Raw genomic sequence first — 17473 nt, 5'->3', positions numbered from 1 at the left:
TTATGTGGGCACCTCTGACCAGCCCATAATTTATTGCACTGCAGTCCTTGTGGTTTAGGTATACCCACAATGCTATTAGGGAGGGAGTTCCAGGATTTTGACCCAGCTGGCGAAGAAACAAAAATATCTGATAGTGTCCCCATGTGCCTTCTGCTCTCATCTACTTGGTGGTAAAGATCCTGTCAATGGCACTTCAGCAAATTGTTCCTGGGCATTTTGAAGGGGGCACGTACATACTGGAGTCAGAGTGCATTGGTGTTGAATGGAGTGAATATGGATGGAGTGGCAATCAAGCAGGCTGCTCTCTTGGATGGCGTGTGCTTTTCGAGTATGGTTGCAGCTGCACTCATCCAGGCAAGTGGAGGGCATTCTTATCACATTCATGTCTTGAGCCTTATAGATGGTAGAAATGTTTGGGGAGTCAGGAGGTCAGCCATTTGCCAGAGTATGACCAGGCTCTTGTAGACCAGTATTTATGCGGTTGGTCCAGTGATGTTTCTGCCCAATAGTGAGCCCAAGATGTTGATGGCGGGGAGTTCAAAAATGGTGATGCCATTCAATATCTAATTTGGAAATCATTTTGTTCAAACAGTTACTCCACAAGTTCAAGTCGGGTCAAAAACAAGCAAGTTCAACCTAAAAAGATGATAGATGTGTATTCAATTTCACTATACTGATGCTGTGTTAACACCTAAAGTGTACAAGTTGTATTGCAAGAAACTCTTATTCTATCCCCCCACATTTACAGTAATGTAAACCCGAGAAATTATATACAGTTTTAACAGATTCTGCAGTATTCAATATCCCAGCAGCTTGGATATTTCTCAGCCCTCTAGAAAGTCAAGAAGGCTGTGAGGTACTTTCATTTTTCTTTTGAAGTGAATGAGTTACTCTTGTACCCCACGATGGGGCACAAATACTGCTCAGAAATGTTAGAGGCTTGTATACAAGAACTGCTAATACAAAGTATTTTTTGCCTTGGTTGCTAACAGCAATGCTCAAGAGCTTAATCCTCAATTCCAGAAGATTCCTACCCTAATTGCATTCCATATAGCTTGGTGAATTGAGCCAAGGGGCTCAACGATGACATGGTGTGCAAATTGGCGCGGTTATACTTAAACTTAATGTGTATGCTTAAGTAGTATTAATTATTTTTCCAGAATCAACTTGTGAAGGTGAATTAAGTTACGTTCTTTCGATGTCTTTCAATTTCGGGTTGACTGGTTGTAAATCAAGATTTAATTTTCTTATAAATAATCACCTCACTCATTTATATAATACTGTACAATATGCTTTATTGCCTGGTAGGAAATAATGATAGAGAATAACACTGCAGCAGCATACAGCATTATAACAGAGGAAAAAGGAAATGTGTTTCAATCACAAAACTAAACAGACAGGCAATAAACAGTACGCAATATAAAATGATCATCTGTCAAATTATGCAACTTTTATATAATTAGTGGCTTTAAACTCTTAATTATCAGTAGTAAAATTTCTGAATTCAATTTCTACAGAGCATATTAGTAAGAAATATATAAGGGACTCTGCTCAAAGCAATACAAAGGAGCTATATACACAGGCACCTTCTGTAACAAGAACTGATTCTCGTGTAATGGGGATATCCTAACATCACCAAGAATTTTGCGTCACGTTTTCAAAATTATACTTCACTGAAATTACTCTTCTAGGAACATCAACATGAGAACCTACAGCAGTCTCCTAGTTACCATAAGTGTGTTTAACCAAATAGCTTACATCCACATTCACTCTGCAAGATCAAACTGAAGATGCCACTCAATCATACTATGTGTCCTTTCAATTAATGTTCTGAACTGTAGTATACTATTGAACATTTTACAAATAAAGGCTCTATGTCATCTACTTTGTTGCCTGCAACAAGAAGAAAAAGGCAAATATTTCTGAATAGTGATGATGTCGCTGAGCATCTACGTCGTCACATCTGCTCGGTGTGTGCCTAATAGTGTACTGATCCTGCAAGTAATTTTTAAATACCACTGCGACGGGAACCACGTTTAGCCCTTTTTCGGACATTGTGGGTCTACTCATAACAAATCATGAGATGACACAGGGCCTTTACATCTTAATTCTTACTGCAACAGATCTCAAAACTTCACACTTGATATCAGGGTTGCTTGTCATTGAACAGCCAGCTCTTCGGAAGTGCATTGACTGGGACAACATAACTCAAGAAACCTGCTAAACAAGTTTGTACATTGGAACCAGGGCTGAGAATTTAAAAAAAGCTCTGGTCAGCCTCAGCATGTGACTTTTGGGTCGGTATAAACAGTCTTATCTGCAATGCAATTGTGTCACTAATCTGGATAGTTTTCTGAACCGTGATGTTACAAAGAGTCTGATACGAGTTTGATTAATGTAATTAGAGGTTTCAGCACCTTCCTGAGTTTTCAAACTGGAGATGGATTATTTACCACCAAAACACTGCCACAGCGACACTACTGGTATCAATGGTTACATCAACACAACTGAAACTCTATTTACATTTTATTGATATAAATAATTTGAAGCACATGGATCATCAAAGGCCTCCAAAAACTGAATTGAAGTACTGCTGATTGTGATCCGTCTCACTAAAAGAGGAACATTTGCACAGTTAAGCCCTGTTGTTGGTGCGGTGTTGGCTTCAAAACCACTGGCTCATTAGTGGACAGTTGCCCAGTTCCCTGAACCATACATCCAAATAATAAAATGGAAGTGAGCCAGTGGAATCTTTCCAGCTACATCAATGAAGGTTCACTTGCTGTGCATGTTCAAAGGAAGCATTCCATACCTTTCCATGCATTTGTAAAGATTGGGCAGTTGACACGCCAGTTCAGATCCAAAACATGGCATGATAGTAGCACTGTTGAAACAAGGCCACCGATCTAGACTTGAATTGGAAGCAAACATTACAATTGTAAAACAGTACAAAAAACAATCGAATGGATATTAATTTTAAAAATATCGCGAGGGAACCTCAAAACGAGCTCTTTCTTTAAAAAAAAGACAGAATAAACAATTACTCGAATTAAAGTTTTCTTGGGGCCCATAATGAATTTAGTTAACTGTTGATGGACACACGACCACAACGGACATGTAAATTGGCATTCTAAAATTTAAACTGCAACTTTGTTCTGCTTTTAATTTTTACAAACTGAACACGTTTAGGTGTACAGTCTATTTTTAATTCAAAGTTGCTCCATTCAGATTATTGGATTACTTAATTTTAAGCAATAAATTCCCACTTTGATGTGTTATTCAAAGTAAGTGAATTACCACAACAATGCATAAACCTTTGTTGGTGTGGAACAGGTAAGGATCTTCCTTTAAACAGTCTCAGCATCACAACCAAAACCCAGTGGATACAGATGCTTAAGAAGATTAATGTTGATTTTTCTGGGCTCGTCAACATGGCTTTGACTGTCTGCTGTAAATTAATTATTCATATGTCTGCCTTTTATTCTAATGAAATATAATTCATTTAATACTTCTTGTGAATCAGGAAACATCCCTGCATTTTTGGTATTAAAATTAAAATCAATTGTACATTATTAAACTATTCCACTCCTCTTCCAAAAAATTAAATATTTCAGTCTATCTGTCAAACCACCATTTAAAAATATACTACTGGAATCATTTTGTTAATTGGCCTGAAACAAATTTGGATTTATAAAATATTAAACTGTATTGTACATTTGGTCAAAAATACAGGTGCATCATTCAGTTCCCTGCCAACCCTTTGTAGGCCACATTCTATTGCTTCTAATAGTGGGCTATGTTTTATTACTGTATATCCTCTCCATCATTATTTGGGTGACCTGCTCATGTTACTGCTTTCACCAGAACTTGAACCTCTGACAAAAAGGGTATGACACAATCATTTTATCTTTACACGTAACTGGGTCTGTCGAGTTATTGTTTTTTTCCAAATCTGCATTTTCCAAAAATTAAACTTTCTCTCAATTCGGTATCAAATACTATGTAAGAAAAGCAATTATGAATGTTCTCTTTGGCCACAAGGTGTTACTGTAGCAATTATAAATAAGACGTCACCACAATTAAAAAAAGTTTAACTTTTGCAAAGCCACCTTTGTCTCCAACACCAATTCAAAAAAAATACTTCAATACCATACTAAACATTTTTAAGGCCAAATAAAAGTGTCTGCTAGAATACACTGCACATTTTGAGTTTGTTAAATGTGCCTTACTCTAGTACATAAAGAAATCATTTTCTCCAAGTTATATTATCCATTCTGTTAAAATTCTAACTTCATTCAAAATAAACATCTACAATAAAAAATGTGCATGTTAGATCGGAGTTAGGAAATTACATCCGCAAAGCATATTCTCATAGCCACTATAAAAGTGTAGATCAACATTCCAGGTTCAGTTGCCTGACGAAACATTAATTACATGGCAGCAATAATTTGGTGCCATTTCAGTCACTACTTGAGTATTGTTTAATCACAAACTAACTCTCGGCTCAGCAATTACTTATTTATATGACAAGGGTTCCCAAGAATATCTTTCATTAACTAATAAACATGTCAACTTGGTCTTAAAACAAAATTAATTGGGATAACGGTTTACAGTCAGAATTAGTCAAATTTCCAGTCTCCATACATTAGATGTGGAGTCACACCTTTAAGATGGCTGAACGGTCGTTTCCCCCCCTTCCTCTGCACCCACACAAGAACTTCAAATATATAGACGATGTCATTCTTAGAACTGTCACACACCCATTCTGCTCACTCTGGACAAAGTAATAGTAATTAAGTTATTCGGGGCCTCAGTAAATGATCAGTTATTTGCATTTCCTAATAATAAAAGTCCTCATTAAAATTCACTAGTGCATGTTAATTGGATGATGCTTTGTGAATAAAACACTTGCATCAAGGAGTAGAGAAATCCTTTCTATTTAAATCAAGCTACAACTGCCTGGACTAATCCCATTCAGAAAAATAGCAATACCTCGGTGTAAATGGGTCTTTCGGGTGTAGCCAAACTTGAAGTTGTGATCAGTGCATATTAAGTGGCCACTTCTGTGATACCTGTACTGATCAGCAAATTGTCACACAGTAGCATGGGACCTTTGCTTGCCAAACTCTCCCCTGCAGCAAGCCATGGCTAACCAGCTGTAACTGGATGTTGGTTCAGGAGGGTTCCCAAATTAATCCAAAGAAAGTCAGTTAACCAAAGTGACAGAATTCTCCCACAGGGAATGCTGTTTAAGAAAAAACTTTCTGTTTGCAACACTATTGTCGACAGCAATAGTTTGGGCAGTCAAAACCTGCACTTTATCACACCCACTATACCGCCAACAGTTATAGCTTGATTTAGTCGATCTTAAATAATCACTGAGTAAATTGTTGTAAGACTGGGTCATTTTGATAACTATCTTGCTGACAATTTATTTTACCACTAATCAATGCATAAAAAAATTTGGAGTGTGAAAACAGATGTCCTGAGCCCCTTGAAAAACAATGTTGTCCTGCAGATAGGTTGAAGAAAACAAATTCTATAACTAATACTTTAGTTGTAAATGAATGGTTAGACATTTATTTTCTTAGATGGCAGGTAATTATGTTTTAATGCTTGGGTTACTGCATTTTATTAGCTTATTCTGTGAAAATTCAACAGAGTTGCTACAACTAATCGTGTAACTTGTAATGATGGGTGTCAAATACAGGTTCATGGGCCATTATGTCAAGTTAATCGCAGTAACTCCAGTCGGGGACACAATCTAGAAGTTGCACATACACCATTTCTGCAGCCACAAACTAACCAGGGATATTATGAGGAATGTTTCCCCTGCAACTATTACCCTTTCATCGACCTGTTAACGTAACCTTTAATGACTTGGCATGTATTACGCATCAAAATAAAATGTCTGGTTATATATAGTTAAACAATCCTAATCTCCAAATGCTTCATGAATTCTTAATTTTCGTATCAAACATTAATACTTCAAAAAAAAACAACGGCCGTAAGAAAAAAAAATCATACCTTTTAAAAACAGTAGTGAACATTGAGAGTTGAAAGGGTTAATATTCTGTTTAAATTTCCACTGTGTAAATTTCTACGGGGATTCTCCTCGTTCTTCAGCTGAACCTTGTTTACATGCTTATGCAAGGTTTCTGCCAAACTTCGCCGAAAGTTGTGGCATTGGGAGTAGGAGAAGCCTCGAGGAAATTTCTAGCACAGTCTTATTTTTTTTCCAAGTCTCACTTGGTGCAACCATTTAAATATGTGCAAGGGCAAAACTCAAAAGCTTGCTAATGTTTTGAAGAAGGAACATAAACTGTGAGCCATTCCTGAAGCCCAACAATGCAACTCTTCTCATCCAATTCTGCGTAGAAGTAGCAAACTCACTCTGTGGCCACTCGTTATTCTCAACGCTTCTGACGCAATAATTTATAGCAGTGAAAACAGAAATGGTAGAAGATGCATATGAATGATCAATTCTCCGTGTTGTCCACTTTCGCCGTCCGTGAATGTTAATGAGCTTCAGTGTAAGCAAATGGGCACACTCCCATATTAAGCACCAGTATAGCCAATGCATGTTATAGTAACGCTTTTTAAGAACTCACACATCTATGTAGATGACAAAATCTTCGGGCCTTTTCACATGCTAAAAAGTGAATATCAAGTGCAATAAGCTATACTTCAATGTAGTCACACACTCTTTTATAATTCAAAGAAAGGAGATCATAGTTAAACTCCATTTCCCACCAATTAATCTCATGGAAATGTCACTTAATGGTAAAGGAAACAAAATAAATGCAAAAATACAATGAACTGTATTCTACTTGGTCAGGCATAAATTGTTGACATTTTTCTCATTATACTCAACTTCTGTGAAAAAGCATTGTGAAACATTTAAATACAGTAACTTGTGTACTTTTTTCCATTTTTAAATATTAGCTAGACTTTGGGCAAAAGCTGGTTTCTACAACGAGGAAAATACATATTTCTAATGACAAGCAGAGGATGGCAATTGCGGAAAATGTTAACAAAATGTTCTTTACAGTTTGAATGACAAGGAGTAAATGAATTATTGTATAAAGCAGTCACAAGAGGATCATGTTACCAGGATGAGCCATTTTTAGTCTTTACTTGTTAAGCCAGTGAAAGAGATGTGCAAGCACCAACCCAATTGAGAAACTGTCCGACTAATCTTCAAAACGTTGAGCACAATGCAGTCTTACTCCAATTAATTCTACAAAAGCCATGGCTACGAAAGTTACAATATGCCACTTTTATTTCAGAAACTAAGCCATTTTTTGCTTAACTGTACAGTTTACTTTAGACCCTGATTCCCCTTTAACTGACTGTAATGACGTTTAAACAAAAAGTTTAAGAATCTGTTTGCAAATGAAAAGAGTAATTTTGTGCCAAATGATAAGTTGTGCTGTACAGCATCAGTTGCTGGATAAATGAATGGAAAACTTTAGATACAGATCAGGGAAAGGATTTTTGGTTTCTACGTTCATATTGGTTTGTTGAGAGAAGTGCATCCATTTCCTGGTAGTCAACAGTGAAGACCAAAGCTTCAAAATAAAGCGCATCAACAATGCAGCCACAGCTTTCCTGAGGTCCAAATGCCTATTTTGGTATGGAAACCTGAATCGTAAATTCAGTGATTTTTCATGTCAAAGTTAGAAATGGGTGGACTAAGTAAGAAACAGAACAGGGCGGAAGTGTAAGTTCACCCACCTTATCCAGTAATAATGATGTGCAAGGACTGATTCACGAGCTGTGCCAGGGTTTGAACATCGTCAGGCAGAACAATGTTCAATTTTGTTGATGAAATTGGCAAATTCATTCTCTTAATGTCTGAGAAATCAGAGTGAAATGCGTCAGTTCCATATGAACTGGGCACTGTTTGGATCTAACTGATAGTTTTACTTGCTCCTCCTCTCTGGTTTATATAAAGTTGAAGCATGAATTGTAAAGTGGCACAAAATTGCAGTGAAACTTGTATTAGGAGTAATGTCTCCACAAATAAAGTTGTGTTAACCCCATGAATCGAATTTGTTTTAAGGTACTGAAATAAACTTTGACCAATGTGTAATAATGCACTTATAGATCTATCCAGGTTTGTGTTCTGCACACTTTGGGAACTTTACTTTCCTCCAAATTCATCCCGTTGCTCTTTCTCACCTGATGATAACACTTTATGCTGATGCATCATTCTACATATGACCATAGGCCTATTAAAATCCCACTCCCCATCTACTCCACCCCACAATACCCACCTGGGCATTGAATACGAAAGGCTATTTCATTCTGGAGCCAGAGTTGAGGCTCAGTTCCAGAGTCCACATGTATTCATTTTCAGTGATGGGTGGGGCATTGGTATGGTTACTGGACACCCATTCGGCACAGGTACAGATAATCTCTGAGGTGCTGGGAATAAATGGAATAATGTAGAAACACCAATGAGATCAGCTTATGCAGCACAAGATCACAAATCTAAACTACATCTTGATCACATCACTTGATTCATGAACCCACAAAGCCATATTGGAAACTCATGTTTGTTTCATTAAATGCTGACTATGGTGAATATTGCCACCATAATATTGATATTTTCTTCTTCTTTAGGGCAGGCATTACATATCTTCTGTCTACATCTAAACAGGTCAGTTGAGGCCAACTCAAGTTCCTCTACTGGGGGTGAAAAAGCAAATGAATAGAACCCTCCAGGCTGAAATTCAAAGTGAGGCATTTTGAATAAATTTATGAATGTCATCACAGAGGTGATATTGAAGAAAAGTATATGTGTATATTGAAAACTGCAAATAAATTGAAAACTCAAAAAGACTATCAAATGCTGACAACCTTCTTTCCTACAGTTCCGCCCTTCTGGATTCCATTTTCTGGGCCATAAATCTTACTTACAAAGCCAACATTTCTTAGAAGTTGAATATGGTTGCCAAGAGTTTAACATTGCAAAAGAAACAGAGTATGACAATTTAAAAAAAATTGTTGTACTTAAGATTTTGACCGTAAGTCTGTTAATATCTCATTCTTGGATCTTGCTCAGGTTTAACATGTATTTAATCCAAACAGCAAGACACATTTGTGCATCAACTAGTTGTTGAGTTCAGACAGGATCACCTAATCCATGTTCCATTATAACTGTGCCTTGGTATTTATTACTAGCTTTTTATTGCAAATTCCAGTCACAACCTTCAAAAAGAACAAAACATCTCTGATGTGAACAGCATGTACTATTCCTTATGTGCTGCTTATAAAAAATGGATATAATACATACAGTACACCAAATAACCCTGCAAGTTTCGTGAAAAATAGACTTATTCTCGTACAATTACTATCTGGCATTTGTTGCTGTCAAGGATGTTGTGTTAACAATGCCCAGGCAACAACTGGTGTCGTATTATTGTGACTACATGGAACAGCGTGAGAACTGAGTTTGGGTACCTGCTGATGACTTGACTAACCCTCAAAATTTGTGCTAACTCAATTACAGTCCAAGTTGTTTTCCATTCTGGTAACATGATCTTCAACCAATATGGGAAGAAAAATATTTTGCATTCAAGCTAAGCAGTCCTAAACATCAGTAACTCTAGTTGTTGGTCTGACAGAAGACTTTTTTTTTTCCTTTGTGCTGATATACTTCTGCAACCTGAAATAAAACCTGAATATCTCCTCAGTAATTTGCTGAATTAGTAACCCTACAACCATCATAATAATCATTCACTGTAAAAAACACAGCAGTGCAACAGTTGGGACCTAAAAAGCTTTGCAGGATTTCTGCCACTATTAGTGCCTAATTGCTTAAAAAATAAGCAAATTACTTTACACGTCTTAACAGTATATTGGAAAACAGTCACGTCCAGTAAACTGGCCCAATGCAGGGCCAGTGAGGTTTAGCAAGAGAAAGCAAAGACAATAGGTATTGAGTCACCATGGGAAACAAAACAAAAACTAGCAAAAGGATTGCATGTGTGTAACAAAAGGTACCATCTGTACAGAGACAGATCGTGCTATTAAACTCAACTACGGGTTAACAGAGATTTCAACTAAATAATGGCGCTGTTGAAATAAAATGTCTTAATGTAATGGGCAAATATAAAGAACTTCGAACTTCAATAATATTTTTCCTGCCACATCACCTCAGTAATCAGGTAGAAGTTCATGATTAAACAGTTTCCGTGAAACTCAAATCATAATGTGCTTCAAAACAAAAGGAAAAAAAACGAGAGGTTGACAATATCTAGTCACTAGCACAGTGCATCAGTGTTACTTGAGGAAAGCTAGAAGTTGCAGCAAACTCGAATAGCTCACACTCTGATCGTGTAGCGTGCAGCGGCAAGAATTGCCAGTAGGTTTCACGGGCAGTTGTTGTGTAACAGCTTTTTTTTTAAATGACCAGGCTGTCAGGGAACCGAAAGCTGAAGAAACTGGTTTAGCCCCATCCGTTAAGTGTTTGATGCTCAGATTCTGAGCCTCTTCGTGGGGCTTTGCTGAGCCAGTGTTTCCCAGCTGTTCTGTGAGGAATGCATCCGTGGAAGGGCCAGACTCCCACAATGCAGTCAATATCAGGTCAAACTGACCCATCTCCTGTGTTTCTAGACTTTGTAGAGATACAAAGTAATAATGCATTATTGGTCTGCACAGGAGATAAGTACTGAGGTTTGTGCCATTTCCTTGGGCTGTCCATCACGGTTCAGAGATACTGCACGCTGCCCTCTGCAGAAAAAACAAACAATAAGAATCAATAATGTAAATTCACAGGCCGACCAACAAGTTACCGTCACTACCAGCATTTAACGCCCCACATTTTCCTTGGGACCTGCACACTGTAATGGTGCATCTACTGACCAATTTTCTGCATTCAAATACAGATAAGTTTGAATTTGCAGCAAGATAGCGTAAACAGTACATTTATTTTGTACCCAAATCATACCACTAGATGGCGGAACAAACAACCGACACATAGACACTACCAAGACTGCATTTGTGAAATTAGAATCTGCTTGTTAAATTTTAGACCGGCTTCACTCAGATTGTCATGCATGCAATCTGTCTCCATTTTTAATCATGCATCCTAGAAAATCATTCGATTCATTACACCAACACTCTGAAAGAGCTCACCAATTAGTCTAACTCTTCAGTACTTTCACCACGGCCCTGCAAATGTTTCCTTATCACAAAAATATCCAATTCCCTTTTGAAAGTTAATATCACACCTGCTTCCACTGCCCCTTCAGGCTGTAGGTTGTTAGAGCTCTCTGGGCTAGATTTTCTCATTGGAGGTGGATTTAATTGTGAGATCTAAACCGGATGAGAAACAGGAAGCCCCTGCTATTTTCACCGATTTGGGGATCTTGCTTAAGTGACGACCCGTCTTCCAATAAGCAGAGTGGAAATGGAGGCAGGCCAGTCAAAAGGCGGATTACGCTGTGACTTGAATCAGCCGTCATTAACATGGCTGCCATTTACATTTTAATGTCATTGGACAAAAGTTGGCAAAGTTGAAATTTCCCGCAGTTCAGAGAACAGCGGGAGGCCTGGAACTCAGGATAGAGTAGGCTGGTGACGCCTATTTTAAAATTGATGATTTTTATTGGAATGGGGCCCGACCAGTCAGCCTCTTCAATTCCAGTTCAAACTGCATCTTCTCACATAAACGTACATCTGACCCTCTCCCCGGCTCTAATGAGCTGGTCTGATTCGCAGCACTTGCTAAATTCTGCTGCCTCGCTAAAAATTAGAACATTTATTAGGAATGGACTCTTAATGAGCCCACATCAATGCTAAGTGCCTCAATAACAGCATTGGGACTGTTCTAAACCCTGCTCCCTCCGTTGTCCTCAAGAAAATGGCAGAGGTCCGCAATGGAGGCACGAGTTCCAGCCACGATCCTGGTAGTCATTTTATCCACTGTTCTGCCTCCATTCCTACCTATTTCACTGGAGCTGGGAAAATATATGGCTTTGTGTCAAAATATTTCTCCTAATATTCTCTTTTTGCCAATTATGTTAAATGAATGTCCCATATTTACCGAGCCTCTTAACGGTGAAAATGGTTTCTTAGAATTCTTGCAGTGCAGAAGGAGGCCATTCGGTCCTTCGAGTCTGCACTGACTCTTTGAAAAAGCACTCTACCTAGGCCCACTCCATCCCCGCAACCCTGTCTAACCTGCTCATCTTTGGACTGTGGGAGGAAACCGGGGGGGAAGCCCAGGCAGACACGGGGAGAATGTGCAAACTCCACAGTCACCCAAGGTTGGAATCCAAACCGTATCCCTGATGTTATGAGGCAGCAGTGCTAACCACTGTGCTACCATGCTGCCCATTCTTATTTACTCCCTCATAGATTTTCTACGCCACAATTAATTACTTATATGTCAAAAGCTGGGTCCACAGGGTTTGTAACACAAAAGAGAAAAAAATTATATATCCGTAGCACAACTGGAGAAATGGACACAGTAGAGGCAGCTACCATCACAGCCACACCCAGCTGCAGAAAACAATTCATCGCTAAAAGGATAACCGGTTAAAATTCAAAACTCGAACCGAGAAGATTACGCCTTTACTGAAACTGAAGATAATTTTCCCAAATGTGGATAACCTGGATTTAGCTTAAGAGTTATATAATATTGGATGTTGTTTGAGAAAGGGGGCGTCACAAGAGTTCAGGAAACATGGGGTGTTAGAAATAAAAGGGTAACTTAATGTAATACTTAGTGTGTACAGCCATCAGTGTAGTTAAGTGTATGATTGTAGTGTATTATATTCCTTTTTGTTGTGTTTTTCTTTTAAGGTATTCTTTATTAATTGATCACAAAATGACTGGACTATTGCTCCCTGGTTTGCATTTCTTTTCTCACAGTATACCAAATTGAAAATATACACTACTAAGAACCGGTGTTCCAAGGTACCCTTCTGGGTTTTAGGATACCTTCGCATTTAACATCAGTGGTGTTCTCAACAAAATTTGGGGCTCCTCTGGGATTTTGAAAAGCATAATTCCTTGGGTGTAGAGGAATTTGTCACTTTTAAACATAACAAGAATGAGGAAAGTCAGAAACCAAATGAGGAGGTGTGTGATTTAAAACAAGGTGCCTGCAACATGACTCCCGCAATGGCTTAGACTTATTTAGGAGTAGACAATATAACCTGGAAAAGTTTGAAAAGCGTACCTCACGCTAAGTGGATGGAATTGGCGAATACATTACAATTAGGATTATCTGCAGGGACGAAGAAAGCTGAGGTAATTGAAAGAATAGCAAAGCATTTAAATGTACAAGAGTAGGGTTTCCTCTGGGTGCTCTGGTTTCCTCCCACAGTACAAAGATGTGCAGGTTACATGGATTGGCCATGCTGGATTGCCCTTAATGCCTAATGATTTGCAGGTTAGACAGGGTTATAGGGATGGGGCTGAGGAAGTTGGCCTAGGTAGAGTGCTCTTTCAGAGGGTTGGTGCAGACTCAAAAGGCCGAATGGCCTCCTTCTACAATGTATGAATATTTTAGTTGTCAGATAGACCAAGTTTTCTGAAAAGTGAGAAAATTGAATTCGTTAAAATTTTTACAAATAATAGAATTTAGTGGGGAGATGTCTGGATTTGTACTGGTGCTTCCTAAATTTGATTCAAAGGATGTGGAGGTATTTTTAAATTCATTTGAGAAAATAGTGAGACAAATGAATTGGCCCCGAGATATTTGGATGCTGCTCTTTAGAGTAAACGTGTAGCTAGGGTTAGTGAAGTCCTTGCATCGTTGTCAAATGAAAGGTCTGAGGAGTATGATACAGTGAAGAAAGCTATATTGAGTGCTTATGAGTTAGTGCCGGAGACTTACCGATAAAAGTTTTAAAATGTAAGAAAACAGTCTGGACAAACTTATATTGAATTTGAAAGGGTTAAACAAAGTAATTTTGATAGGTGGGTGAGAGCATTAAATATAGAAGGAACCTATGAGGCTCTTAGAGAAGTAATTATGTTGGATGAATTCAAAGAATCATTACCTGCAGTGATAAGACTCATGTGGAAGGACAAAGAGTTAAAACCGTGAGGCAAGCCGGGAGATTGCTGATGACTATGAATTGGTTCATAGATCAAATACTTTTTTTGATTAAATCTGAGAAAGATCGAAAATGGTACGGTGCGAAAAAGACAGTCAGGCAAGAGAGGGAGTTCTTGCAAATTCCAAGGGGACTTCACCGTAAAATTAAAAAAAACAGTGCTTAGGGATTGAGGGAGATGAGGGAAATTAGGTGCTTTGATTGTAATAAACTCGGCCATACAAAATCATTATGCTTGGTTCGAAATGGCAGGCCAGTTGGAGTTATAAGTCATAAGAAAGGAAATAGTGGGCGGCATGGTAGCACAATGGTTAGCATTGTTGCTTCACAGCTCCAAGGTCCCTCGATTCCCGGCTTGGGTCACTTGTCAGTGCAGAGTCTGCACGTTTTCCCTGTGTCTGCGTTGGTTTCCTCCGGGTGCTCTGTTTTCTTCCCACAAGTCCACAAAGACGTGCTGTTAGGCAATTTAGACATTCTGAATTCTCCCTCTGTGTACCTGAACAAACGCCGGATATGTGGCGACTAGGGGCTTTTCACAGTAACTTCATTGCAGTGTTTTTTAAAAAATAAATTTAGAGTACCCAATTCATTTTATCCAATTAAGGGGAAATTTAGCGTGGCTAATCCACCTCGCCTGCACATCTTTGGGTTGTGGGGCAAAACCCACGCAGACATGGGGAGAATGTGCAAACTCCACACAAACAGTGACCCAGAGCCGGGATTGAACCTGGGACCTCGGCGCCATGAGGCAACTTCATTGTAGTGTTAATGTAAGCCTACTTAAGACAATAAAGATTATTATAATTATAATTAGATACTGGAGAACAAGAGAAGCGGGGCAGGTTTGTACAGAGAAGAACAATAGGGTGAAAATGTGTGCACAACCTGCACAGGGGCAGAGTGAACAGCAGGTGGCAGATGTGTTTAAAGATTTTGGGCCAGATTCTTCCACTTCCCCAGTCGCAGGAATGCCACCGGCGAACCGCGGACAATGGAGACGTCCATTGACTTTGGGCGGGATTCGCTGGTCGTCGGGCGCATGCGGCCGGAAAATCTCACCCTTTGTATGTGAAGGGAAAGTTTTTCTCATGTGTACAAAATGGAATGGGGAACGATATTAAAATTTTGAGATACAGGAGTGAGTCAATCCCTAATGCTGTGGGATAAAGATATTTGTTCTTCACAAGAGATTTAAGAGGTTCTAGTTGGCAGTATTCAGAGAGGCTAAAAAAATTACTCTGGTGAAAGTAAACTCAAGTAGTTTGAAAATGATAAAAGTGGTTTCATAGAATCCCTACAGTGCAGAAGGTGGCCTTTGACCCATCACGTCTGCACCAATCCTCTGAAAGAGCGCCCTACCTAGGCCCACTCCCCCACCTTGTCCCCATAAACCCATCTAACCTGCACAACTTTGGTCTGAGAGAGGAAACTGGAACAACCGGAGGAAACCCACGTAGACACAAGATGAATATACAAACTAACACAGACAGTCACGCAAAGTGCTGTGAGCCAGTAGTGCTAACTGTGCCGTTATAGGAGAGGTAGAAACATTGCTCACTGCAGGGATTCAATTCAATTTTAGTGATATAGCTGGATCATACATAATAGGGATGCCTATTGTGGTTGAAAAGCCGGTAGAAAAGTCAAGCTTTAGAAGAATTGCAAATGGACTATCCTGGGGCGTTTCCCGATTATGTGGTAACAAGATCACAGGCACATAAGATGAGACAAGAGAAAGAGGAGCTAAGAGCACAGGACCATAAAAGTGAGGTACGGGTTATCTGATACTACCTTTAGTAAGCTGAATGAAGATGGAAAAGACTAAAGCAGGGGTGGGCAAACTACGGCCCGCGGGCCGCATGCGGCCCGCCAAAGGTATTTCTGCGGCCCACCAAGTCATTAAAAAAAAAAAAAAATTTTTTTTTAAAATTTTTTTTTTTTTTTTTTAAATTTTTTTTTAAAAGGTTAATGGGTGGGGGGGCTGTTGGGTTACTTACTGGTATAGGGTGGATACGTTGACTTGAGTAGGGTGATCATTGCTTGGCACAACATCGAGGGCCGAAGGGCCTGTTCTGTGCTGTACTGTTCTATGTTCTATATGAGGCGCCCAGAATCATAACCGGGTGACGTAATTATTTTACTTAATATACTATGCGGCCCTTTGTGAATTGTGAATTTCTGAATGCGGCCCTTGCACGGAAAAGTTTGCCCACCCCTGGACTAAAGGAAAGAAACAGATGTGTTTATCTCAAAGAGATTGATAGAGTTACAGCAGGATTATTCCAAATTAAAACAAATCTATCAAACGGCTTTCTAGGAATTGGAGACTCAGGGCAGGATTCTCTGCAGCCGTCCTCTAGTCATGTGATTCGTGATGGCCCCCTGAATCCCCCTTTGGGTCAAAATTGGGAATTGCGGTGGACAACAAACCAGTCACGAGTCTCCCGGCCCAAAGCGTGTTTCCCAACATCTCCGATGCGCTGCTCTCCCCCCCCCCCCCCCCCCCCCCCCCCCCCCCCCGACCTGGCGGGAACATGTAAATAGCTCATTAGAGCTTTCTGGTATGTCATTGACGGACAGGACACCCGATTCATCTGCCAGCTGGGATTCTCAAGTACTTCCCCCCCCTCCAACTGAGAGTCCATTAGTGTAAATTTGTGCAAGTCCTGAGGAACCTGGAACTGGCGGGTTGCAATTTGAGGGGTGGCAAGGGGGTACATACCCTCCCAAGAATTCCTTCCAGGGTGCTGGCGGGAGTCCTTCATGGGAGGTGGGGTCAGGAGCTTGTGCTGGGCTGCACAGGCTCAGGTCTGGGGTCTTTCCTGTGATGGGGCTCATTTTACTGCTCTTCTCAACCGCAGCTGTTTCCCCAACTGCAGATTTTGTAAATGAAGCTGCCTCTTTGTTCTTGAGTGCTTCCGAGAAAGAGCAGAGGCTACTGGTGCTCTTTCTAGGAAGCTTAAGAACAAAGGGGCAACCCTGCAAAACAAAACGGAGGCATGAGAAACAGCGGGAGAAACAGCTGCTGTCCTGAGTTGATTGGACACTAAGGGCAATTTATCATGGCCAATCCACCTAACTTGCACATCTTTAGACTGTGGGAGGAAACCGGAGCACCTGGAGGAAACCCACGCACACACGGGGAGGATGTGCAGACTCCGCACAGAGAGTGACCCAAGCCGGAATCGAACCTGGGACCCTGGAGCTGTGAAGCGATTGTGCTATCCACAATGCTACCGTGCTGCTCCACAATGCTACCGTGCTGCTCCACAATGCTACCGTGCTGCTCCGTGAAATTGAATGTAAACAATGCTGTTGAAAGCTTTTAGCCTTTCAGCCACACACAGACTTTTATACTTTAAAGGGCAATGAAAGTGATTGTGTGAAACCACTTC

The 17473-nt window shown here is 39.8% G+C and overlaps 2 protein-coding genes across 16 annotated transcripts in view; one reads left to right on the top strand and one right to left on the bottom strand.

The window, feature by feature from the left end:
- LOC119969076 (tyrosine-protein phosphatase non-receptor type substrate 1-like) overlaps positions 1-1788 on the top strand; it is a 164100-nt gene extending 162312 nt beyond the window's left edge. Inside the window, exon 12 of the mRNA XM_038802278.1 lies at positions 1692-1788. Coding sequence (XP_038658206.1) covers positions 1692-1788 — 97 coding nt within the window. The remainder of the gene's footprint in view (positions 1-1691) is intronic.
- LOC119968893 (HMG box transcription factor BBX) overlaps positions 1279-17473 on the bottom strand; it is a 267812-nt gene continuing 251617 nt past the window's right edge. For 11 of the 15 annotated variants that reach the window (XM_038801847.1, XM_038801852.1, XM_038801842.1 and 8 more), the window contains one exon: positions 10653-10740. In XM_038801847.1, the coding sequence (XP_038657775.1) occupies positions 10653-10740 (88 nt within the window). Of the gene's footprint in view, positions 10741-13195; positions 13244-17473 lie in introns of all 15 variants that reach the window. The other 4 variants (XM_038801855.1, XM_038801843.1, XR_005461264.1 and 1 more) reach the window with 3 other exon arrangements.

This window comes from Scyliorhinus canicula, chromosome 7 (assembly GCF_902713615.1).
Source record: "Scyliorhinus canicula chromosome 7, sScyCan1.1, whole genome shotgun sequence".
NCBI classification, from domain to species: domain Eukaryota; kingdom Metazoa; phylum Chordata; class Chondrichthyes; order Carcharhiniformes; family Scyliorhinidae; genus Scyliorhinus; species Scyliorhinus canicula.
This window is presented reverse-complemented; position numbering and strand designations above follow the sequence as displayed.